Genomic DNA, 18,871 nt, shown 5'->3' with positions numbered 1-18,871 from the left:
CTGATTTTTTGATTTATTGTAGAGATGAGGTCTCGCTGCCCAGGAGGGTCTTGAACCCGTAGGCTCAGGCGATCCACTCACCTCAGCCTCCCAAAGGCGTGGGATTACAGGCTGAGCCACCGAGCCTGGCTCCTTCTGAGCTTTTTAAATATTAGAGGAAGCGAGGTGGATGGCCATGGTGGCTCATGCCTATGATTCCAGTACTTTGGGAGACTGAGGCAGGAGAATCACTTGAGGTCAGAAGTTCAAGACCAGCCTGGGCAACATAGTCAGACCTTGTTGAAAGAAAAAGAAAAAGAAAGGAAGGAAGGAAGGAAGGAAGGAAGGAAGGAAGGAAGGAAGGAAAAAGGAGGGAGGAAGGGAGGGAGGGAGGAAGGAGAAAGAAAGGGAAAGAAAGAGAGAGAAAGAAAGAAAAAGAAGAGGAGGGGAAGAGAAGGGAAGGGAGGAGGGAAGAAGAGAGGGAGGGAGGAGGGGGGAGAGGAAGGGAGGGAAGGAAGAGAAAGAAAGGAAAAGAAAGAAAGAAAGAGAAAGGAGAAAAAATATTAAAGGAAATGTTGGTGAGGGAGGTTTTTACTTAGCAAAATGTAAAAATGTGTTTATTGAGTTTTAAAATTAAACTTTGGCCAAGTGCGGGGCTCATGCCTATAATCCCAGCACTTTGAGCGTCTGAGGTAGGAAAATCGCTTGCGTTCAGGACTGGTCTGGGCAGCATAGTGAGACCTCATCCCTACAAAAAAATACAAAAAGATTAGCTGGGCATGGTAGCATGTGCTTGTAATGCCAACCAACCGGGAGGCTGAGGCAGAAGAATCACTTGAGTCCAGTAGATGGAGGCTGCGGTGAGCTGGAATTGCACCATGGCACTCCAGCCTGGGCAAAAGAGTGAGACCCCGAGTCAAAAAAAAGAAAAGAAAAGAAAAGTAAACTTGATACTCTAAAGTCATAAATAACACTCTAAGTAGAGTGAGGGTGATTTCTATTGCAGAACATGCATTTGCTTCCCGGACTAGGTGGTCAAGCATAATAAGACGTGGGGGCGGGTATTGTTTGTAGGTGTTTTCAGGATCAGGAAGGCGTGCTCCACCACCAGCAACGCTGAGTGTGTCTGCATCTCAGGATACCACTGCTTGGAGGCAGGATGCACCATGTGTGCAAAGGATTGTGAACAAGGACAAGAATTAACCACAGAGGGTAAGTTTGCTCTTCTTCAATCTCACGCAAGGTGTGCAGACATATGTCATTAGCTTAGATCCTGAGCCGTTGAATATGAAAAGATCTGTAGGACCTTAAAGTAACAAACCAATCAGTCAAGTATATCATATTAATATCATGTTTCCTAATGTATTTTAATTCATAAAATCATATTTCCTTTATTTTCCCATAAGTGGAAATAATTTGAAATCTGAAAAAGTATTTATCACCAGATCCATGCACTTTCATGCATTTTAGACATACATGAAACTCTGTGTTACAGTTAGATTAAAAACTAGTGACCTTAGGGTCTCGTTTCTAGAATTGTTGGCCAACTTGTACAGGATGTAGTAAGGTAGCAATTTCACTCTGTTTATCACAGGAAAAGACATCAAATGAGGACAGTGCTTCCTATTCATTTTTTTTTTTTTTTTTGCTTCTGTTTTTTTGCAAAGGTTGTAAAGACTGTCGCTTTGGGACATTTAATGATGAGAAACATGGCATCTGTCAGCCCTGGACAAAGTACGTATACTTTCCTTTCGCTTACAAAATGAAGCATCTGGGTGAAATGTTTTAAAGACCAGGAAGGTCATCACCGACGCTGTTCTACACCCATCAGTGTAGACAGAAAGGGACGCACTGACAGGCAGTGTGGGTGGACCGTGAGAGCAGAGTCACTCCATGTGCACAGTGGGCATTTTCTCCAAAAGTCATGCCCAGGGCACCTAGATCAGCATTGCTGGGCACCCCTGCCACGGCCTGTACACGTGGCCTTCTGTTCTGTTTCCTTTGACTGCCTTTGCCTCTTGCTTTCCCCCGGGGCCCTGCCAGTCTCCAAGTGCTCAATGCCAGTCCTGTGAAGCACCCAGAAAAAGGGTCAAAATTGCCTGTCACCCTCAAAATGCCACATGCGCTTGGGCACGTAAAGCCAGCACAGGCTGTAAAAGGCCAATGGTATCTGAGAGAATGTGGCTGCTGACTATGGGACCTGTGCTTGTCAAACTGTGGTATGCAGACAGGCGTTTAGGCCATAAACTGTTTGTTGGATATCCCAACATCAGCATTAAAGGCTCAAAGAATGCATGTTTAGAGATCTCAAAAAATAAAATTAAATTTAAAAATAGAGACAGGGTTTCACTGTTAGCCCAGGCTGGTCTCAAACTCCTGGCCTCAAGCGATCCTCCTGCCTCAGCCTCCCAAAGTGCTGAGATTTTGGGCATGAGCCACCATACCTGGTCCTGTGTTTAGAGATTTTTAAGGCAATGTGGCAGAGTAATGTGGTTTGTCAACTAAGAATAAACATTTAGACCTCATCTTTTTTATGCCTTTGTTCTTTTTTCATTTGATCTTCTTACTAGAAAATCATTTTAATTATGATTTTATATTTATGTCTGTATTATATTTACAAATGAATTGGTTTGTTTGTAACATATTAGAAAGTTGGCAAAAAAAAAAAAGTTGGCCTTTTTGTTTGTTTGTTTATTTTTTAGTTGGAATCTCTAAAGGCTGAAGTGCAGTGGAATGCTCATGGCCACCGTAGTCTCAACCTGCTGGGCCTAGGCGGTCCTTCCACTTCAGCCTTCCAGGTAGCTGGAACTATAGGCACGTGCCACCATACCCAGCTAACTTTTTGATTTATTGTAGAGATGAGGTCTCGTCAAGTTGCCCAAGCTGGTCTCGAATCCCTGCTCTCAGGCAATCCTCTCACCTCTGCCTCCCAAAGTGCTGGGATTACAGGTGTGAGCCTTTGCTCCTGGCTGGGGTTTTTTTTTTTTTTTTTTTAAAGGTCTTTCAACACCAAAGTGTTCAGAGTAGTCAAACGAGTCTGTGTGGAAAAGTGGGTTTGATCTAGGCTTTGGGAGATGCGTAGGCGTTTGATAGATAAAGGCATAACAATCACAATGATGATAATGATGACAGCTATCATTTACTCTTGTGTGTTGGGCATGGAAAAGTGTCACTGACACTCACTTGCTATTCACAAGAGACCTGGGAATCCATACAGTCCTTAGTTTGCAGATAAGAAAACTGAGGCTTAGAGATATCTTAAAACTTGCCCAGGGTCATTCTGGAAAGCGGCAGACCTGGACATAAACCCTGGATTCTGCTGCCAGTGCCAGAACTCCTACCTCCACGCTCTCCCATGGTCACGTGTGATCAGAAGCTGGGGCGAGAGACTGAGCAGGCAAGACATCCTGGACTAAGCTGTCCTGGACCAGGAAGGAGCCAGGAACAGATGAAGGAAACGTGTGGGCAGTGGAAGCTTCTCAAAACACCTTGGCCTTGCCCACAGACCCAGACCCACCTATCTCTGTCACTCAGCTACTTCATGGGGTGAAAAATGTCCAAGTTTTACATCGGAATGTTCCGGGCCTAAACGGATGTTTTGAACTTTTCCCATGGGCCTGTCGCAGCTGCTCTTTGGATGGCAAGTATGTGCTTGTGCATGGGACCAAGAAGAGTGACGTGGTTTGTGGACCAGTCCCGGCCGACTTCACTCCAGGTATATCCTCTGCGACCACGCCTGCCCCTGCCACCGAGCCAGGTAGCTAGCTGGTTTGTTACTGCAAAATCAAAGTGAATATACTATAGCTATTCCAGATTGTGTCTAAATCGCCCCAATATCACAATGTCTGACGTCTCCACCTACCTCCGATGTGCCTTCCTTCTCGTGTCCTGCCTTCAGGGACCCATCAGTGTTTTCTCAGGTGTTCTCAGGTGGCAGTCTGGGATACCTTTATCAATGCCAAGGAGAGAGGAGTCGAGGGTTCAATATTTTCTATATGCTAGAAAGTCCAAATCACTTAATTTTTGTGGGCTCCTAGGAGAATTATTGAGTTTTTAAAAAATTTTCAGGCCAGGTATCATGGGTCATGCCTGTTAATCCCCACCCTTTGGGAGACCAAGGTGGGAGAATGGCTTGAGCCCAGGAGTTTGGGACCAGCCTGGGCAACATAGTAAGACCTTGTCTCTACAAAAACTTTAAAAAAAAATTAAGCCGGGCTTGGTGGCTCAGCCTGAAATCCCGCACTTTGGGAGGCCGAGGTGAGTGGATTGCTTGAGCCTGTGAGTTCGAGACCCGCCTGGGCAACTTGGCGAGACTTCATCTCTAAAATAAATAAAAAATTAGGCAGGCGTGGTAGCATGTGCCTGTAGTTCCAGCTCCTTGGAAGGCTGAGGCGGAAGGATCGCTGGAGCCCAGCAGGTCAAGGCTACGGTGACCGGGAGCGGCCACTGCACTCCAGTCTGAGCGACAGAGTGAAACTCCAACTCAAAAAGAAAAAAAAAAAATTAGCTGGGCATGGTGTCCCAGCTGTGCTGGAGGCTGAGGCAGAAGGATTGCCTGCGCCCAGGAAATTGAGGCTGCGGTGAGCAGTGATAGTGCCACTGCACTCCAGCCTGGGCAACAGAGTAAAACTCCAATTCAAAAAAATTTTTTTTTCTAAGTTGTTTGCTAAGCTAGCGGGTTGGAGAGGTCCAAGGCTCTGACTGTCCTCATGCTGCAAACATAAATCCGAGTGTATCAGCATAAATCAGCCTGCATTTCTCCTTTTGCTTTTTTTTCAAGGCTTCTCTCCACAGATCCTCACCTTCTTTCTTGCGCTGACGTCTGCCACGTTGCTGTTCCTGCTGTTCTTCCTGATGTTCCGTTTCTCTGTTGTTGGACGCGGCAGAGAGAAACTCCTGTATATATTCAAACAACGTAAGACCAATGACATGGGATTAGGCATTATTTACAGTAGAAGGGAAAAGATGACTTTATGAGAAGTTATAGAAATGAGGCTCTTATAGCACAGTGGTTATCTATCACACAGGGGCAATTTTGTTCCAAGGGAGCACTTGGCAATGTCTGGAGACAATTGCTGTGGTCATCCTGGGTGGCAGTGGTGGTGGGTGCTGGTAAGAGGTCAGTGATGTTGCTGCCCCCCTACTGGGCATGGGCCAGTCCCCCAGCAGAGAATGACCAGCCCCAAATGTCAGCCAGGCAGCCAGGCGCAGTGGCTCATGCTTGCAATCTCAGCACTTTGGGAGGCCGAGGCGGGAAGGTTACTTGAGTCCAAAAGTTCAAGAGCAGCTTGGGCAACATAGTGAGACACTGTCTCTACAGAAACTCGAACAAACAAACAAAATTAGCTGGGTATGGTGGCACACGTCTGTAGTTCCAGCTACTTGGGAGACTGAGGCGGGAGGATCGCCCGAGCCCAGGACTTTGAGGCTGTGGTGAGCCATGATCATGCCACTGCACTTCAGGCTGTGTGACAGAGTGAGACCTCAACTTTTAAAAAAATGTTTTGAGGCAGAGAAAGCCTGGGTGTAGCAGACCACACCCCAGTTCCAGAAAGATGAAAAGTTATAAGTGTGTGGTGTGTGTGTGTGTGTGTGTGTGTGTGTGTGTACACTGTCAAAGAAGAACCAGGAGTGTCCTCCCCTGCTCCTCTGGTTGGCAAGCGGGCCTAACCTGGGTTTAGACCCACGCTTGAGGAAGGCCCAGAGAATGAAAGAGGGAGTTTGAAGTGGGTTTAATGAAATGGATTTTTATAACACCAGTGTGGATTAAATGCAAACTTTCAACAATGGATTTCATTCATTCACACTTTAAACAAGATGTTATTTCTAGAAGGTACCCGGCAAGTGTCTGGCATGGAGTCAGCATCCACTAAGCAAAAGTCATTGATATTTACTTGAAAACATTTATAGTTGGAGGACAGTCTGCTTTTTGCTTTTTGTCTTCGTGGAGGACAGAACAAGACGCAACAGGTTTAATAAGACTTCATTGGGGGGATTCACATACAGGTGAAGCTTTGGAAGAGCAAAGTTTTAACCTAAAACACCATAGTAAGAAAAGAGTGTGTCTAGTTGGGAGTTATTAAAAAGTATATGAGAGGAAAGCATTGGTAAACTCTTATCTAAAGATGCGCTATACTAATTTACTGAAAGTTCTTCCAGAAATAATATAAAACTCTTTACATTGTAAAAAATACATAAAAACACATAAATGTAAAATTTAACCAATTGTTGTAAAATAGACATCCGAATAACCCTACCTGGGTCAAGAAATAGAACACAGTCTACTCCCAGAAGGCCTTGGTGTCCCCTTGCAGATCACAGCCCACCCTGCCCATGGCTGCAAACCACATCTAGATTTCACGGTACTCACTTCCTCGTTCTCTATAGCTCTGCTACCTAAAAACACAGTTTTATTTGGTGGCTTGTGAGCATCATGCAAGTGGAACCCAACTCCCCACATTCTTCTGCATCTTGCTTCTTTTGCTTCTTTCGCTTTGCATTGTGTCTTTAATATCCATCCACGTTGGGTTCATCTTCAGTTAATTTCCATTGTTGTATACTCTTCTCTTGTGAGTTTTTTTTTTTTTTTGAGTTGGAGTCTCACTCTGTCGCCCAGACTGGAGTGCAGTGGCCGCTCCTGGCCACCACAGCCTCAATCTGCTGGGCTCCGGTACTCCTTCCGAGTAGCCGGAATTACAGGCACGGGCTACCATGCCCGGCTGATTTTTTGATTTATAGTAGAGATGAGGTCTCACTGCCCAGGCAGATCTCGAACCTGCGGGCTCAGGCAATCCACTCACCTCAGCCTCCCAAAGGCGCGGGATTATAGGCTGAGCCACCGAGTTCACTCTAAGATTGATGGACACTGGGGTTGTCTCCAGATTGGGACTATTATTGACAATGATGTTTGAATATTTTTGTCTCAGTTCACATGATAGGCACGTGTTTCTGTTTTGTTTCTGTTCTTTAACCTAGGACTAACATTGCTGAGATATGAAGAACATGCATCTTGGTCCTCAGTAGATACACCAGATTGTTTTCCAGAATGGTTGGACGCCATCTACCCTCCCCCAGCTGTATGAGAGTTCCTTTCGGTCCACGTCCTTTCTAACATTTGATATCATCAGACTATTTTTATTTATCCGGTGGGTAGGTAGTAGTGTCTCACTGTGGTTTTAATTTACATTTCCCCAGTGAGGTTAGACACCTTTTCATGTTATATTGGTCATTTGGGTTTCCTCTTTTGTGAAGTGACAGATCAAGTCTCTTGAGCATTTTTCCATGCTTGTCTGTCCTTTTCATATTGATTTGTAGGAACTTCTTAGTCTGATGTTCTTGTGCTGTGAATATCTTTTTCTTTTCTGTGGTTTGTGCTTTCATTCTCTTTTTGAGGTCTACACCTCTGACTTAAACTTCTAAACTCTCACCTGATCCTGATTTTTAAAAAATCTCTCTCTTCCCTACCCTGAAACTACAACAAAGTTCTTTACAAAATGCTTTTCAAAAGTTTTTATAAACAATTAGTGAGTTGCAATGGAAATGTAACCCATTTGTTTAAAAATGTTGAGGTCATTCAAAATAACTTTTTTTTTTTGGAGTTGGCATCTCACTCTGTTGCCCAGACTGAAGTGCAGTGACACGCTCACAGCCGCCACAGCCTTGACCTCTGGGCTCAGGCGATCCTTCCGCCTCAGCCTTCCAAGTAGCTGGAACTACAGATGTGTGCCACTGCACCAGCTAATTTTTTGATTTACTGTAGAGACGAGGTCTTGCCAAGTTGCCCAGGCTGGTCTTGAACCCTTGGACTCAGGCAATCCTCTCACTTCCACCTCCCAAAGTGCTGGGATTGTAGGTGAGAGCCATTGCACCCGGCTCATTCAAAATGACTTTTTATTTGGAAATAATTACAGACTTATAGGAAGATGCAAAGACAGTATGAAAAAGTCTCATGTGCCATTCATGGGATCACATCTTTTTTTTTTTTTGAGTAGGAGTCTCACTCTGTGCCCAGGCTGGAGTGCAGTGGCATGCTCACGGCCACCGCAGCCTCAACTCGCTGGGCTTAGGTGATCCTTCTGCTTTAGCCTTCCAAGTAACTGGAACTACAGACGTGCGCCACCATGCCTGGCTAATTTTTTGATTTTATTGTAGAGATGAGGTCTCACCAAGTTGCCCAGGCTGGTCTCGAACCCCTGGGCTCAGGCAATCCTCTCACCTCGGTCTCTCAAAGTGCTGGGATTATAGGTGTGAGCCACTGTGCCCGGCCTATACTTCTTTTTCAGAATTGTTGGAGCTATAGCTCCTTTGCAGTTTCATATACATTTTAGGATAATCTTATCTGTATCCACAAAAAGTCAGCTGGGATTCTGATAGCAATTGTGTTAAGCTGGTATATCAGTTTGGGAAGGATTAACTTTTACTTTTTCTTTTCTTTTTCTCTTTTGAGTTGGAGTCTCACTCTGTTGCCCAGGCTGGAGTGCAATGGCATGCTCATAGCTCACCACAGCCTCTTGGGCTCAGGCCATCCTTCAGCTTCAACCTCCTGAATCGCTGGGATTACAGGTGTGCCCCACCATGCCTGGCTAATTTTTTGATTTTTTGTAGAGACAAAGTCTTGCTATGTTGCTTAGGCTGGTATCAAACTCTTGTACTCAAGCAATCCTCCCGCCTCAGCCTTCCAAATTGCTAGGATTACAGGTGTGAGCCGCCCCTCCCAGCCCAGAATTGACGTCTTTGCTATGTTACATACAGTCGTGCCTCACTTAATATGGGGTTATGTTCTTAGAAATGTGTCATTAGGCAATTCTGTCATTGTGCAAACATCACAGAGTTTGCAATGGAACTTACAAAGACCTAAATGGTATAGCCATACACACCTAGGCTAGCTGGTTACAGCGTATTGTTCCTAGGCTACAAACCAGTACAGCATGTGACTACTGAATACTGTAGGCAATTGTAACACAATGGCAAGTTTTTGTGTATCTAAACATATTTAAACATAGAAAAGGTACAGTAAAAATATAGTATTTTTTTTTAGTTGGAGTCTCAGTCTTGTCGCCTAGGCTGGAGTCCAGTGGTCCATTATGGCCACCGCAGCCGCAACCTGCTGGGCTTAGGCAATCCTTCCGCCTCAGCCTTCCAAGTAGCTGGAACTACAGATGCGTGCCACTAAGCCCGGCTAGTTTTTGTGATTTATTGTAGAGACAAGGTCTCACCAAGTTGCCCAGCCTGGTCTTGAACCTCCGGGCTCAGGCAATCCTCTCGCCTCAGCCTCCCCAAAGTGCTGAGATTACAGACAGCCACTGTGCCTGGCCAAAAATATAGTATGCTAAAAAAAAATTTAAATATAACCGTAGTTTTATTCATGAATTCTTTGAGCATGGGTCCACTGATTGAAAATTCTTGTATAAACCCCCCACACTGCGTTGGATAAAAATTTCAGTCTAGGACAAGCACAATGGCTCACGCCTGTAATCCCAACATTTTGGAAGGCCGAGGTGAGGGGATTGCCTGAGCCCACGGGTTCGAGAACAGCCTGGGCAACTCAGCGAGACCTCATCTCTACAGTAAATTAAAAAAAATAGTCAGGTGTGGTAGCGCGCACCTATAGTTCTGGCTACTTGGAAGGCTGAGGAGAAAGGATCACCTGAGCCCAGTGGGTCGACCCAGAGGTGGCCATGAGTGTGCCATTGCACTCCAGTCTGGGCAATGGAGTGAGACTCCAACTCAAAAAAAAAAATTTTTTTTTTTCAGTCTATTTTTTAAAGCAGAGCAGAGACTTAAGACATGTAAAAATATTTGTGTGCAGAATCCTTCAGGATTTTTTTTTTTCTCATATCTTTTCTAATTCTTAATTATACTTTTGCAGCAATCTTTAAAAGCTATATTAAGTCTTCCAAAGCAGTGATCCATGAACTGAGGGGTGAGCCCCGAATGGGCTACTGCACTTCAGCCTGGGCGACAGAGTGAGACCCAGATTAAAAAAGAAAAACAACTAGAACTTGGTAATGCATATTGATCTATTATTATATTGCTAACTTTGAGGGTTAATTTCGTGTTTTGGTCCCCCAAAGTTAATTTTTTCCCCAACTTAGAAAAGAGCTTCCAAGTATAGCTGTAAGTTAAATAATCTAAAAAGAAAATAACAAAGGCAATACTCAAATTATAATAAATTGTTACAATATGTCTGAATGAATTTTAAAATCTTTTTTTTTTTTTAATTGGAGTCTCACTCTATCGCCCAGGCTGGAGTGCAGTGGTATGCTCAGGTCACCACAGCCTTGATCTGCTGGGGTCAGGGATCCTTCTGCCTCAGCCTTCCACGTAGCTGGGCCTATAGGCATGCACCACCACGCCCAGTGAATTTTTTGTTTTTTTGTAAAGACGCGAGGTCTCATTAAGTTGCCGGGGCTGGTCTCAAACCCTTGGACTCAGAAAATCCTCTCACCTCTGCGTTCCAAAATGCTGGGATTACAGGCGTGAGCCATCACACCCGGAAGAATTTTAAAATCTTTTTTCTCTACTAATACTTAGGAAGAGCAGTTCCATTTCTTTTTTTCTTGTTATAGGGTATTCATACTTTTAAAATAGGAAAACACTCGAGAAGAAACAATTTTGTTTTTTTGAGTCTGGTTCTCACTCTGTCACCCAGGCTGGAGTACAGTGGCACCACTGTGGTTCCCTGCAGCCTCCTGACCTCAGCCTCCCGAGTAGCTGGGACTACAGTCATGCGCCACTACACTCGGCTTATTTTTGATTTTTGTGTTAAAGATAAACAATGGTACATCTGTCTAGGGCGCTTACATGAATGGAACTTGCAGGACTGGGTGAGTTGGTGAGTGCGTGGTGAGTGAATGTGAAAGCCTAGGACGGCATCGTGCCATGCTCTCGTCTCTACAACAAATCAAAATTAGCCAGGCGTGGCGGTAAGGACCTGTGGTTCCAGTTACTTGGAAGGCTCAGGCAGAAGGATCGCCTGGTACTAGCAGATCGAGGCGGTGGTGGCCGTGAGCAGGCCACTGTACTCCAGTCTGGGTGGCAGATTAAGAGTCCGACTCAAATAAGTAAATAAATAAATAAAATGTAAGTAAAAAGAGTACACTTGAAAATAAATATAAAAAGCTTAGTGTAATAAACACATAAACTAGTAACATAGTCACTTATCATCATTAGTAAGTATTATGTGCCGCACATAATTGTAGGTGCTATATTTTTATACAACTGGCAGTGTAGTAGTCTTTTTTTGATTTATTGTAGAGATGAGGTCTCGCCAAGCTGCCCAGGCGGGTCTCGAACCCACGGGCTCAGGCAATCCACTCACCTCAGCCTCCCAAAGGCGCAGGATTACAGGCTGAGCCACCGAGCCCGGTTTAGTAGTCTTTTTTTATACTAGTATAACCAAATTATGTGAATAATGCATTGTGCTACAATGTTATAATGGTGACAGTGTCACTAGGTGATAGGAATTTTCCAGCTCCATCATAATCTTTTTTTTTTTTGAGTTGGGGTCTTATTCTGTCATCCAGGCTGGAGTGCAGTGGCACCATGACCATGGCTAATCGAAGCCTCAACCTCCCGGGCTCAGGCTATCCTTCTGCCTCAGCCTCCTAAGTAGCTGGGAATACAGACAGGCACCACTGTGCCTGGCTGATTTTTTTTTTTTTCCCCACAGAAGCCAGGTTTTGCTATGTTGCCTTGGCCATTTATTTATTTATTTATTTATTTTACTGACCTGTGCTGGCTAGAACGCCTAGAACTATACTGAATAAGAGTGGTGACGGTGGACATCCTTGCCTGGCTTCTCAGTCTGGGAGGAAGTCTTTCAAAATGTGACAGACACGTAGGAAGCCTGTGCTGTTGGAAAAACAGTGCCTATCTACGTGCTCATCTGAGAGTCGTCATAAAACTTCAATCTGTAAAAAAAAAGAAAAAGAAAAGCAACATCTGCAAAGTGCGATAAAGTGCGATAAACTGAGGCATGCTTGTACCTCTTTGTATAACTCTTTGAGTGGTTGTTCTAGATATTACATTATAGATCCGTAATTTATCACAGTCAACCCGGTATCAACATTTTACTAGTTTGAATGAAATGTAGAGATTTTACCTCCCTTTGCAACTTTATAACTTCCAATTTAGAATATACTTGTCTCAAATACTTCCATTATATACATTTCTTTTCTGTTTAGAGAATTTCCTTTAGTCATTCTTTTAGGGTAGGTCTGCTGGTAAAAAATTCTCTCTTTCGGCTGGGCTCGGTGGCTCAGCCCGTAATCCCACACCTTGGGAGGCTGAGGTGAGTGGATTGCCTGAGCCCGCGGGTTTGAGACCCGCCTGGGAAACTTGGCGAGACCTCATCTCTACAATAAATCAAAAATTAGCCGGGTGTGGTAGCGCGCACCTGTAGTTCCAGCTACTCGGAAGGCTGAGGCGGAAGGATCGCCAGAGCCCAGCAGGTCGAGGCTGCGGTGACCGGGAGCGGCCACTGCTCTCCAGTCTGGGCGACAGAGTGAGACTCCAACTCAAAAAGAAAAAATTCTCTCTTTCTTTTTCAAATTTCCCCTTTATTCCTGAAAGCTATTTTTCCAGGGTATAGAATTTAGAACTGATAACTTTTTTCTTTCAGTACTTGAAGTATTTTGCCACTTTCTTCTCGCCTGCATGGTTTCTGATAAAAGAAAAAAATCCACTGTTGCTCAAGTGGGTTTTCCTCTATGAGTGACATGTTGTTTCGCTCTGGCTGCTTTCCAGGTTTTTGTCTGTCTCTTGTTTTCAGAATGTGAGGTAGTGGGTGTCTGGCTGTGGATATCTCTGGGTTGATCCTGCTGGAGCCTCATATAGGTTCTTAAATCTGTAGATATACACCTTTTTTCAGATCTGGGAAATGTCAGTCATTATTTTTTCAAATACAGACTGCCCCAACTTTTGACAGTTCAGCTTATCCTTTTTTTTTTTCACTTTGATTTGCATTTATTTCATGCTGGATGTATTCCCGAGCCGTACGTTTTTGTTTCTTCAGGGATAGTGTTTTCTTCTGTGTGGCCTCCTCCTAGGGCTTAAGAACAGTCTGTTCCTTTTCAGTGAGGATCATCTTGACATGGCTCATGTAGGGGTTGATCCGACCATGAACCCTGTACGTCCTGTGGCACATCTCAGGGGCTTTGCTCACCTGCGTGTTCTCAATGACCAGAGAATCCACATCTAAGCCCTTAAGTTCTGCATTTTTTAAGTCTGTGCAGCAAACACTGAGCACTCTTTTTGAGCCACTGACCCCTTTCGTATCCAACCCCACTATCTGGCCCGAGGACACCTCCCAACTCCATGTTTGTAGCATCAGAATGGCACACACTGTTTCTGTGAAGTGACATCTTTCAACTACTTGGTGACTTTTCGTATGTGTGTACCTTGAGTTTCTCGGGTGTTCTTGAAGTGAACAGGAAGATTGGAGTCTCTGAACTCGCACGACTTGCTGGGGTTCTCTGGGTCAAATGAGTAGTGGATCATCCTGGGGGGTCACCTGAGACAACTTAGGGAAAGAGTGGTTCAACTTGCAGCTTTTTGACTTTATGATGGTACCCATACAATTGTTCTGCTTTTCTGTTTCTGCACAGTATTCAATAGATTAGGTGAGATATTCAACACTTTATTACAAAATAGGCTTTGTGTTAAGATTATTTTGCCCAACTGTAGGCTAGTGTGAGTGTGCTGGGTTTAAGGCAGCTAGGCTAAGCAGTGATGCTCAGTAGGTTGGGTGTGTGAAATGCATTTTTTTTTTTTTTTTTTTGAGTTGGAGTCTCAATCTGTCTCCCAGGCTGAAGTGCAGTGGCTCACGGCCACCACAGCCTCGACCTGTTGAGTTCAGACGATCCTTCCACTTTAGCCTTCCAAGTAGCTGGAACTCCAGGCATGCGCCACCACGACTGGCTAATCTTTCCTGATTTATTGTAGAGACGAGGTCTCATCAAGTTGCCTGGGCTAGTCTCAAACCCGTGGGCTCAGGCAGTCCTCTCACCTCGACCTCCCAAAGTGCTGGGATTCCAGGTGTGAGCCACTGTACCCGGTTGGAATGCATTTTCAACTTGGATATTTTCAATTACATTGGGTTTATTAGGAGGTCATTCCGTTGTACACCAAGGAGCCTCTGCACTTCTTTTCATCCCTATTCTTTTTCTCTTCTCCTTCTAGGACAACAATGACACAAAAATTAGATCTTTTGTGATAGTCCCACATGTTCCCAAGGTTCTGTACATTTTTTCCCATCTTTTCTCATTGCTGTTCAGATTGGATGATGTTTCTTTTCTCTGTCCCCTTCATTCTGCTGTTGAACTCATTCATTCATTTTTAAAATTTCAAGTCAGGCGCAGTGGTTCATGCCCATTATCCCAGCACTTTGGGAGGCAGAGGTGAGAGGATTGTCTGAGCCCAGGGGTTCAAGACCAGTGTGGGCAATTTGGCAAGACCGCGTCTCTACAATAAATAAAAAAATGAGCCGGGCGTGGTGGCACATGCCTGTGGTTCCTGCTACTTGGAAGGCTGAGGTGGAAGTATTGCCTGAGCCCAGGAGGTTGAGGCTGCGATAGCCCTGAGCGTGGCACTGAGCTCCAGCCTGGGTGACAGAGTGAGACTCCAACTCAAAAAGAAAAAAAACTTCAGTTGTAATTTTTCAGTTTTATGGCCGCCACCTGGGTCTTTCCTATTTCTTTTTCATTTGTTTCAAATGGGCTCCTACTCACCTGATGAGGTATTTTCACAGTGGCTGCCTTAAAGTCCTCACCAGACAATTCTAGCATCTGTGTCATCTAGATGCCAGCGTCTGCTGATGGCACCTTGTGACTGCCAGGCAGGGGTGAAAGTTCACATCCTGCATTGGATCTCCTGCAGGGTGAGGGGCTTCCCATTATTACTAGACACATGAGGGGGGTCCAGGCTCCCCCCAGGCCTCTGCTGAAAAAACCTTGGCTGGGAAGAGGAAGGGCACTTCATCACTGCGTCCCATGTGGCCTCTGCTGATCGTGAAGGGTTGAGTGAGAGTGGGAGCAGCCACGTGACTGCTGGTGACATCCTGACTCTCCTGATGCTCCCTTTCCAGTGAGGAGAGGAGATGAACCTTAATGCAGCCTGGCGAAGGTGGGAAGTCAAGGCTGCCTGCTTGGCCTCCCTGTTGGGCCTGGGGATGGGGGCCATAGTTTGTTCTATGGTGTTTTGTTAGGGTTGAGTGGTTACTGTCTAAAAGTTTTCAGTTTTGCTGGCTGCCCCTTTCCTGGTCTTGTAGCTGGCGAGAGCAGGCCTTTTGTTGTTGTTGTTATCTATATCCACTGGCATTTCTAGGTTGCCAGTTTGCCTAGTTCCCCGCCTGGGGTCTGTGAGGCAGAAACAAGCCCTGGGGTCTTGAGATCCTTAGCCTGTCAGCCTTTCTCTCTCCACCTTCCAGAGTCTTCTTATGTGTGTTTATATTGGCAGTACTCAGCAGGAAGAACATGGGACCATCTGACAGTTCCACCTTTCTGGAAGCAGAGCTTCATGGATAGGCTAATCACTGATACAATTTCAAAACCCATCCCACTGGCATGTCCGAAAGTCTTGCCTGTTTTGTGTGAGTTCTGGGAGAAAGTGTAGTGGTTTGGCTTTTTTTTTTTTTTTTTTTTGAGTTGGAGTCTCAATCTGTTGCACAGGTTGGGGTGCAGTGGCATGCTCATGGCCACCACAGCCTCGACCTGTTGGGCTCAGGTGATCCTTCCACTTCAGCCTTCCAAGTAGCTGGAACCACAAACATGCCCCAACATGCCTGGCTAACTTTTTTATTTATTGTAGAGATGTGGTCTCACCACGTTGCCCAGGCTGGTCTAGAACCCTTGGACTCAGGCAATCTTCTTGCCTTGGCCTTTCAAAGTGCTGGGATTATAGGAGTGAGCCACCATGCCTGGCCTGTTTTGGTTATTTTAAAAATAGTAACGTGCATGTGACACTGGGGTAGAACCTTTTGCTTAGTCAGACTCAAGAAATGTCTGCTTAGGACTGAAAACTGGTCAGCAGTGACACAGATACTCTGCACCAACATGTAAAAAAAAACCTGAAGCCCACATACCACGTACAAGTCAGTTCTTTGCTTACCAATAGAAGGATGGAGGTATCTTTACAATCTTGGTGCCATGGCTTTTTATTCTAAAGAAATTGTTAAATCCCTAATCTAAGTAGCCCTCTGGACTAAAATATGTGCTGCTGAACAAGTGTCGGTTCTATTGAGCATTTGGCTAATACTTTATGCTATAGTGATTCGTGCTAAAGTTTTTTTTTAGCCATTGTAGAAAATTGTTTTTAAAGACCAAAAAATACACATATTTGGGAAAAGGGAAAAAATACTCTTAAATAATCCCTAGAAGAAGCGCATACTTGCTATTGCCTTGCCTGTGGATGAGTTTGTTAAAATTAAAGTTGAGAATGTTCACTGCTTTGAGATGTTCTGTGACTGTGATTCATGGAAAAAATAAGTGTTACATGATCAAGACAAACAACAAAATGTAAGTATCTTTACTTTTTTTTTCTTGTTTTAGCATTTCTAAGGCCAGTACAAACTGTCCAAGAGGAAGATGCCTGTAGCTGCCGATTTCCAGAAGAAGAAGAAGGAGGATGTGAGCTGTGATTTGGAAACTCATTTGCTGGAACTCTCTCGCAAAGAAGCCAAGGAGAAACACGAGTGATCCCGCCATCATGTCCTCCTCAAGTGAAAAGCACCTCCTTTATAATTCCCAGGATTACTCCTCCACAAGTGTTTTTCTAAATGCTAATGAGTTGGCCTTTAAAAATGCATCACTTTTAACAGAGGGCAGAGTTGGTGGCAAAACGACATTGTCTAGATACCACGTAACAGGTTTGGGCTGGTTTTTTGAAATCCAGAGAAAATTATACAGGGGTGCTAATAAAACGTATACACATTTGAAGTATGACATTCGCGCAAAAGATGGCGTTAATCAAATGAGTGTCACCATGCAGCAGGCAGGACAGTCAAAGAAAATGGCGGAAGCACAGTTGAGTGAACATCATACTTCACATGGCTACAGTAATTTAATTCAACTTCGAAATGTAATACACAGATGATATTTCTTAAAATGTGTATACATTTTTTTGGCACCCCCTGTAGTTTAAATTCAATCACATAGGTCAATGGTCTAAGCTACAATGATAATACCCCATCCCCTCCAGCTTGTTATGTTATGTGTAATCAAAGTCCATGCAGGATATTTTTTTGTTTTGTTTTGGGGTTTTTGGTGCTGGTGAGACATGACAATAAGTCCTAAGGATGCAGTAAATGTCCCCAACCAAACCTGCCATTGGTTTTGTCACTTAACACCGTGATGTGCACCACTGTCAGGGGCAGAATGATCAGAGTGCCTGAGTTTGACGTCAAGGGCAAGAAATCTCAGGCCTTGAGAAAGAGTTTCAGAAAGAGTTCCAGAGTCGGCATGTCCTGGGGTCTTCTCCATCCTCACACCTTCTGCCTTTGTCTTGCGTCTTGCTCCCATCTGAGTCAGGTTACTTTTTTTTTTTTTTTTGAGGCTGGGTCTCACTCTGTCGCCCAGGCTGGAGTGCAGTGGCACGATCATGGTTCATTGCAGCCTCAACTTCCTGAGCTCAAGCAGTTCTTCCGCTTCAGCCTCCTGAGGAGCTGGGACTACAGACGTGAGCAGCCAGGATTTTTAAAAATTTTTGAGAGATAAAGTCTTGCTATGTTGCCCAGGCTGGTTCTGAACTCTTGGTCTCACATAATCCTCCTGCCTTGGACTTCCAAAGTGCTGGGATTATAGGCATGAGCCATCGCACCCCATTGCACATTTTACAGTTTTACGATTCTTAACTCTTAATATTTGGCACACAAACTAATAACTGAATCATGTGTGCCAGGTAGGAAGCACAATGAGAAAATGCACACCATGAACTCATAGCCCAACCAGAGCACTCGATCAGGGGCCACCAAACTCTCCTGGCCAAATCTAGTGCCTTTTGTTTTTGTTTTTGTTTTAAGAGATAGGATCTTGCTCTGCTGCCCAGACTGCAGTACGGTAGTCTGATGATAGCTCACTGTAGCCTCGAACTCCTGGGCTTAAGCGATCCTCCTCCCTCAGCCTCCCCAGTAGCTAAGACTATAGGCACATGTGCCACCAGGCATGGCTGCCTTTGTGTGGCTCATGAGCTAAGAATGACTTTTTCACTTTTAAAAGTTAAAAAAAGAAGAATATCTCATGGCACATACAATTATATGAAACTCAAATTTCAGAGTCCAGGGTGAAATTCTGCGGCACACAGCCACGCTCACTTATTCACAGGCTTCCCAAGGCTACCTTTGCACTACAGGGGCAGGTCCACGCAGCCTAAAATATCTAACATCTGACCCTTTATAGGTCAAAGTCAAGGTCAGAACATCCATGTGCTGCATCTCCACTCACCTCCGCCCATCCCCAGGAAACCTCTCTTGGAATTTTGAGTCTATCTTTCCCTTGTTTAAAAAAAAAAGATATTTATCATATGCTTACATACTTAAAATATGATTTTTAGTTTTGATTGTTTTTGAGTTTTATGAAGATGGTATTATGCTGTACAGAAACTTCTGTGACTTGCTTGTATGACTCAAAATTGTATTTATAAGACTCATTCGTGTTATGTGTAGCTTGAATGCATTCACCCTGAGTGCTGTCTGATTTTGCAAAGATACTGTTATTTATGAATCTGTTCTCTCCCAAGAGGCATTGGGGTTGTTTCCAGGTGTTTTATAATCATGAGCAGTGTTGCTAGGAGTGTATTATGTGTCTCTTGTGCAGGAATGTCACTAGGAAAAGAATTTTTTTCTTTTGAGCTAGCGGTCACTCAGTTGCTCAGGCTGTAGTGCAGTGGCACAATCATG

At 44.4% G+C, this 18,871-nt stretch overlaps 1 protein-coding gene across 1 annotated transcript in view; it reads left to right on the top strand.

Annotated features, from left to right (window-relative positions):
• TNFRSF9 (TNF receptor superfamily member 9) overlaps positions 1-16,615 on the top strand; it is an 18,407-nt gene extending 1,792 nt beyond the window's left edge. The window contains exons 3-7 of the mRNA XM_008058510.1: positions 1,054-1,191; positions 1,647-1,713; positions 3,606-3,736; positions 4,760-4,894; positions 16,527-16,615. Coding sequence (XP_008056701.1) covers positions 1,054-1,191; positions 1,647-1,713; positions 3,606-3,736; positions 4,760-4,894; positions 16,527-16,615 — 560 coding nt within the window. The remainder of the gene's footprint in view (positions 1-1,053; positions 1,192-1,646; positions 1,714-3,605; positions 3,737-4,759; positions 4,895-16,526) is intronic.
• Positions 16,616-18,871: the final 2,256 nt, after the last annotated feature.

This window comes from Carlito syrichta, unplaced genomic scaffold, assembly GCF_000164805.1.
Source record: "Carlito syrichta isolate Samal-C Ts95f unplaced genomic scaffold, Tarsius_syrichta-2.0.1 Scaffold303374, whole genome shotgun sequence".
Lineage (NCBI taxonomy): Eukaryota > Metazoa > Chordata > Mammalia > Primates > Tarsiidae > Carlito > Carlito syrichta.
Note: the sequence above shows the minus strand (reverse complement) of the source record. Positions and strands in the feature narration are given on the sequence as shown.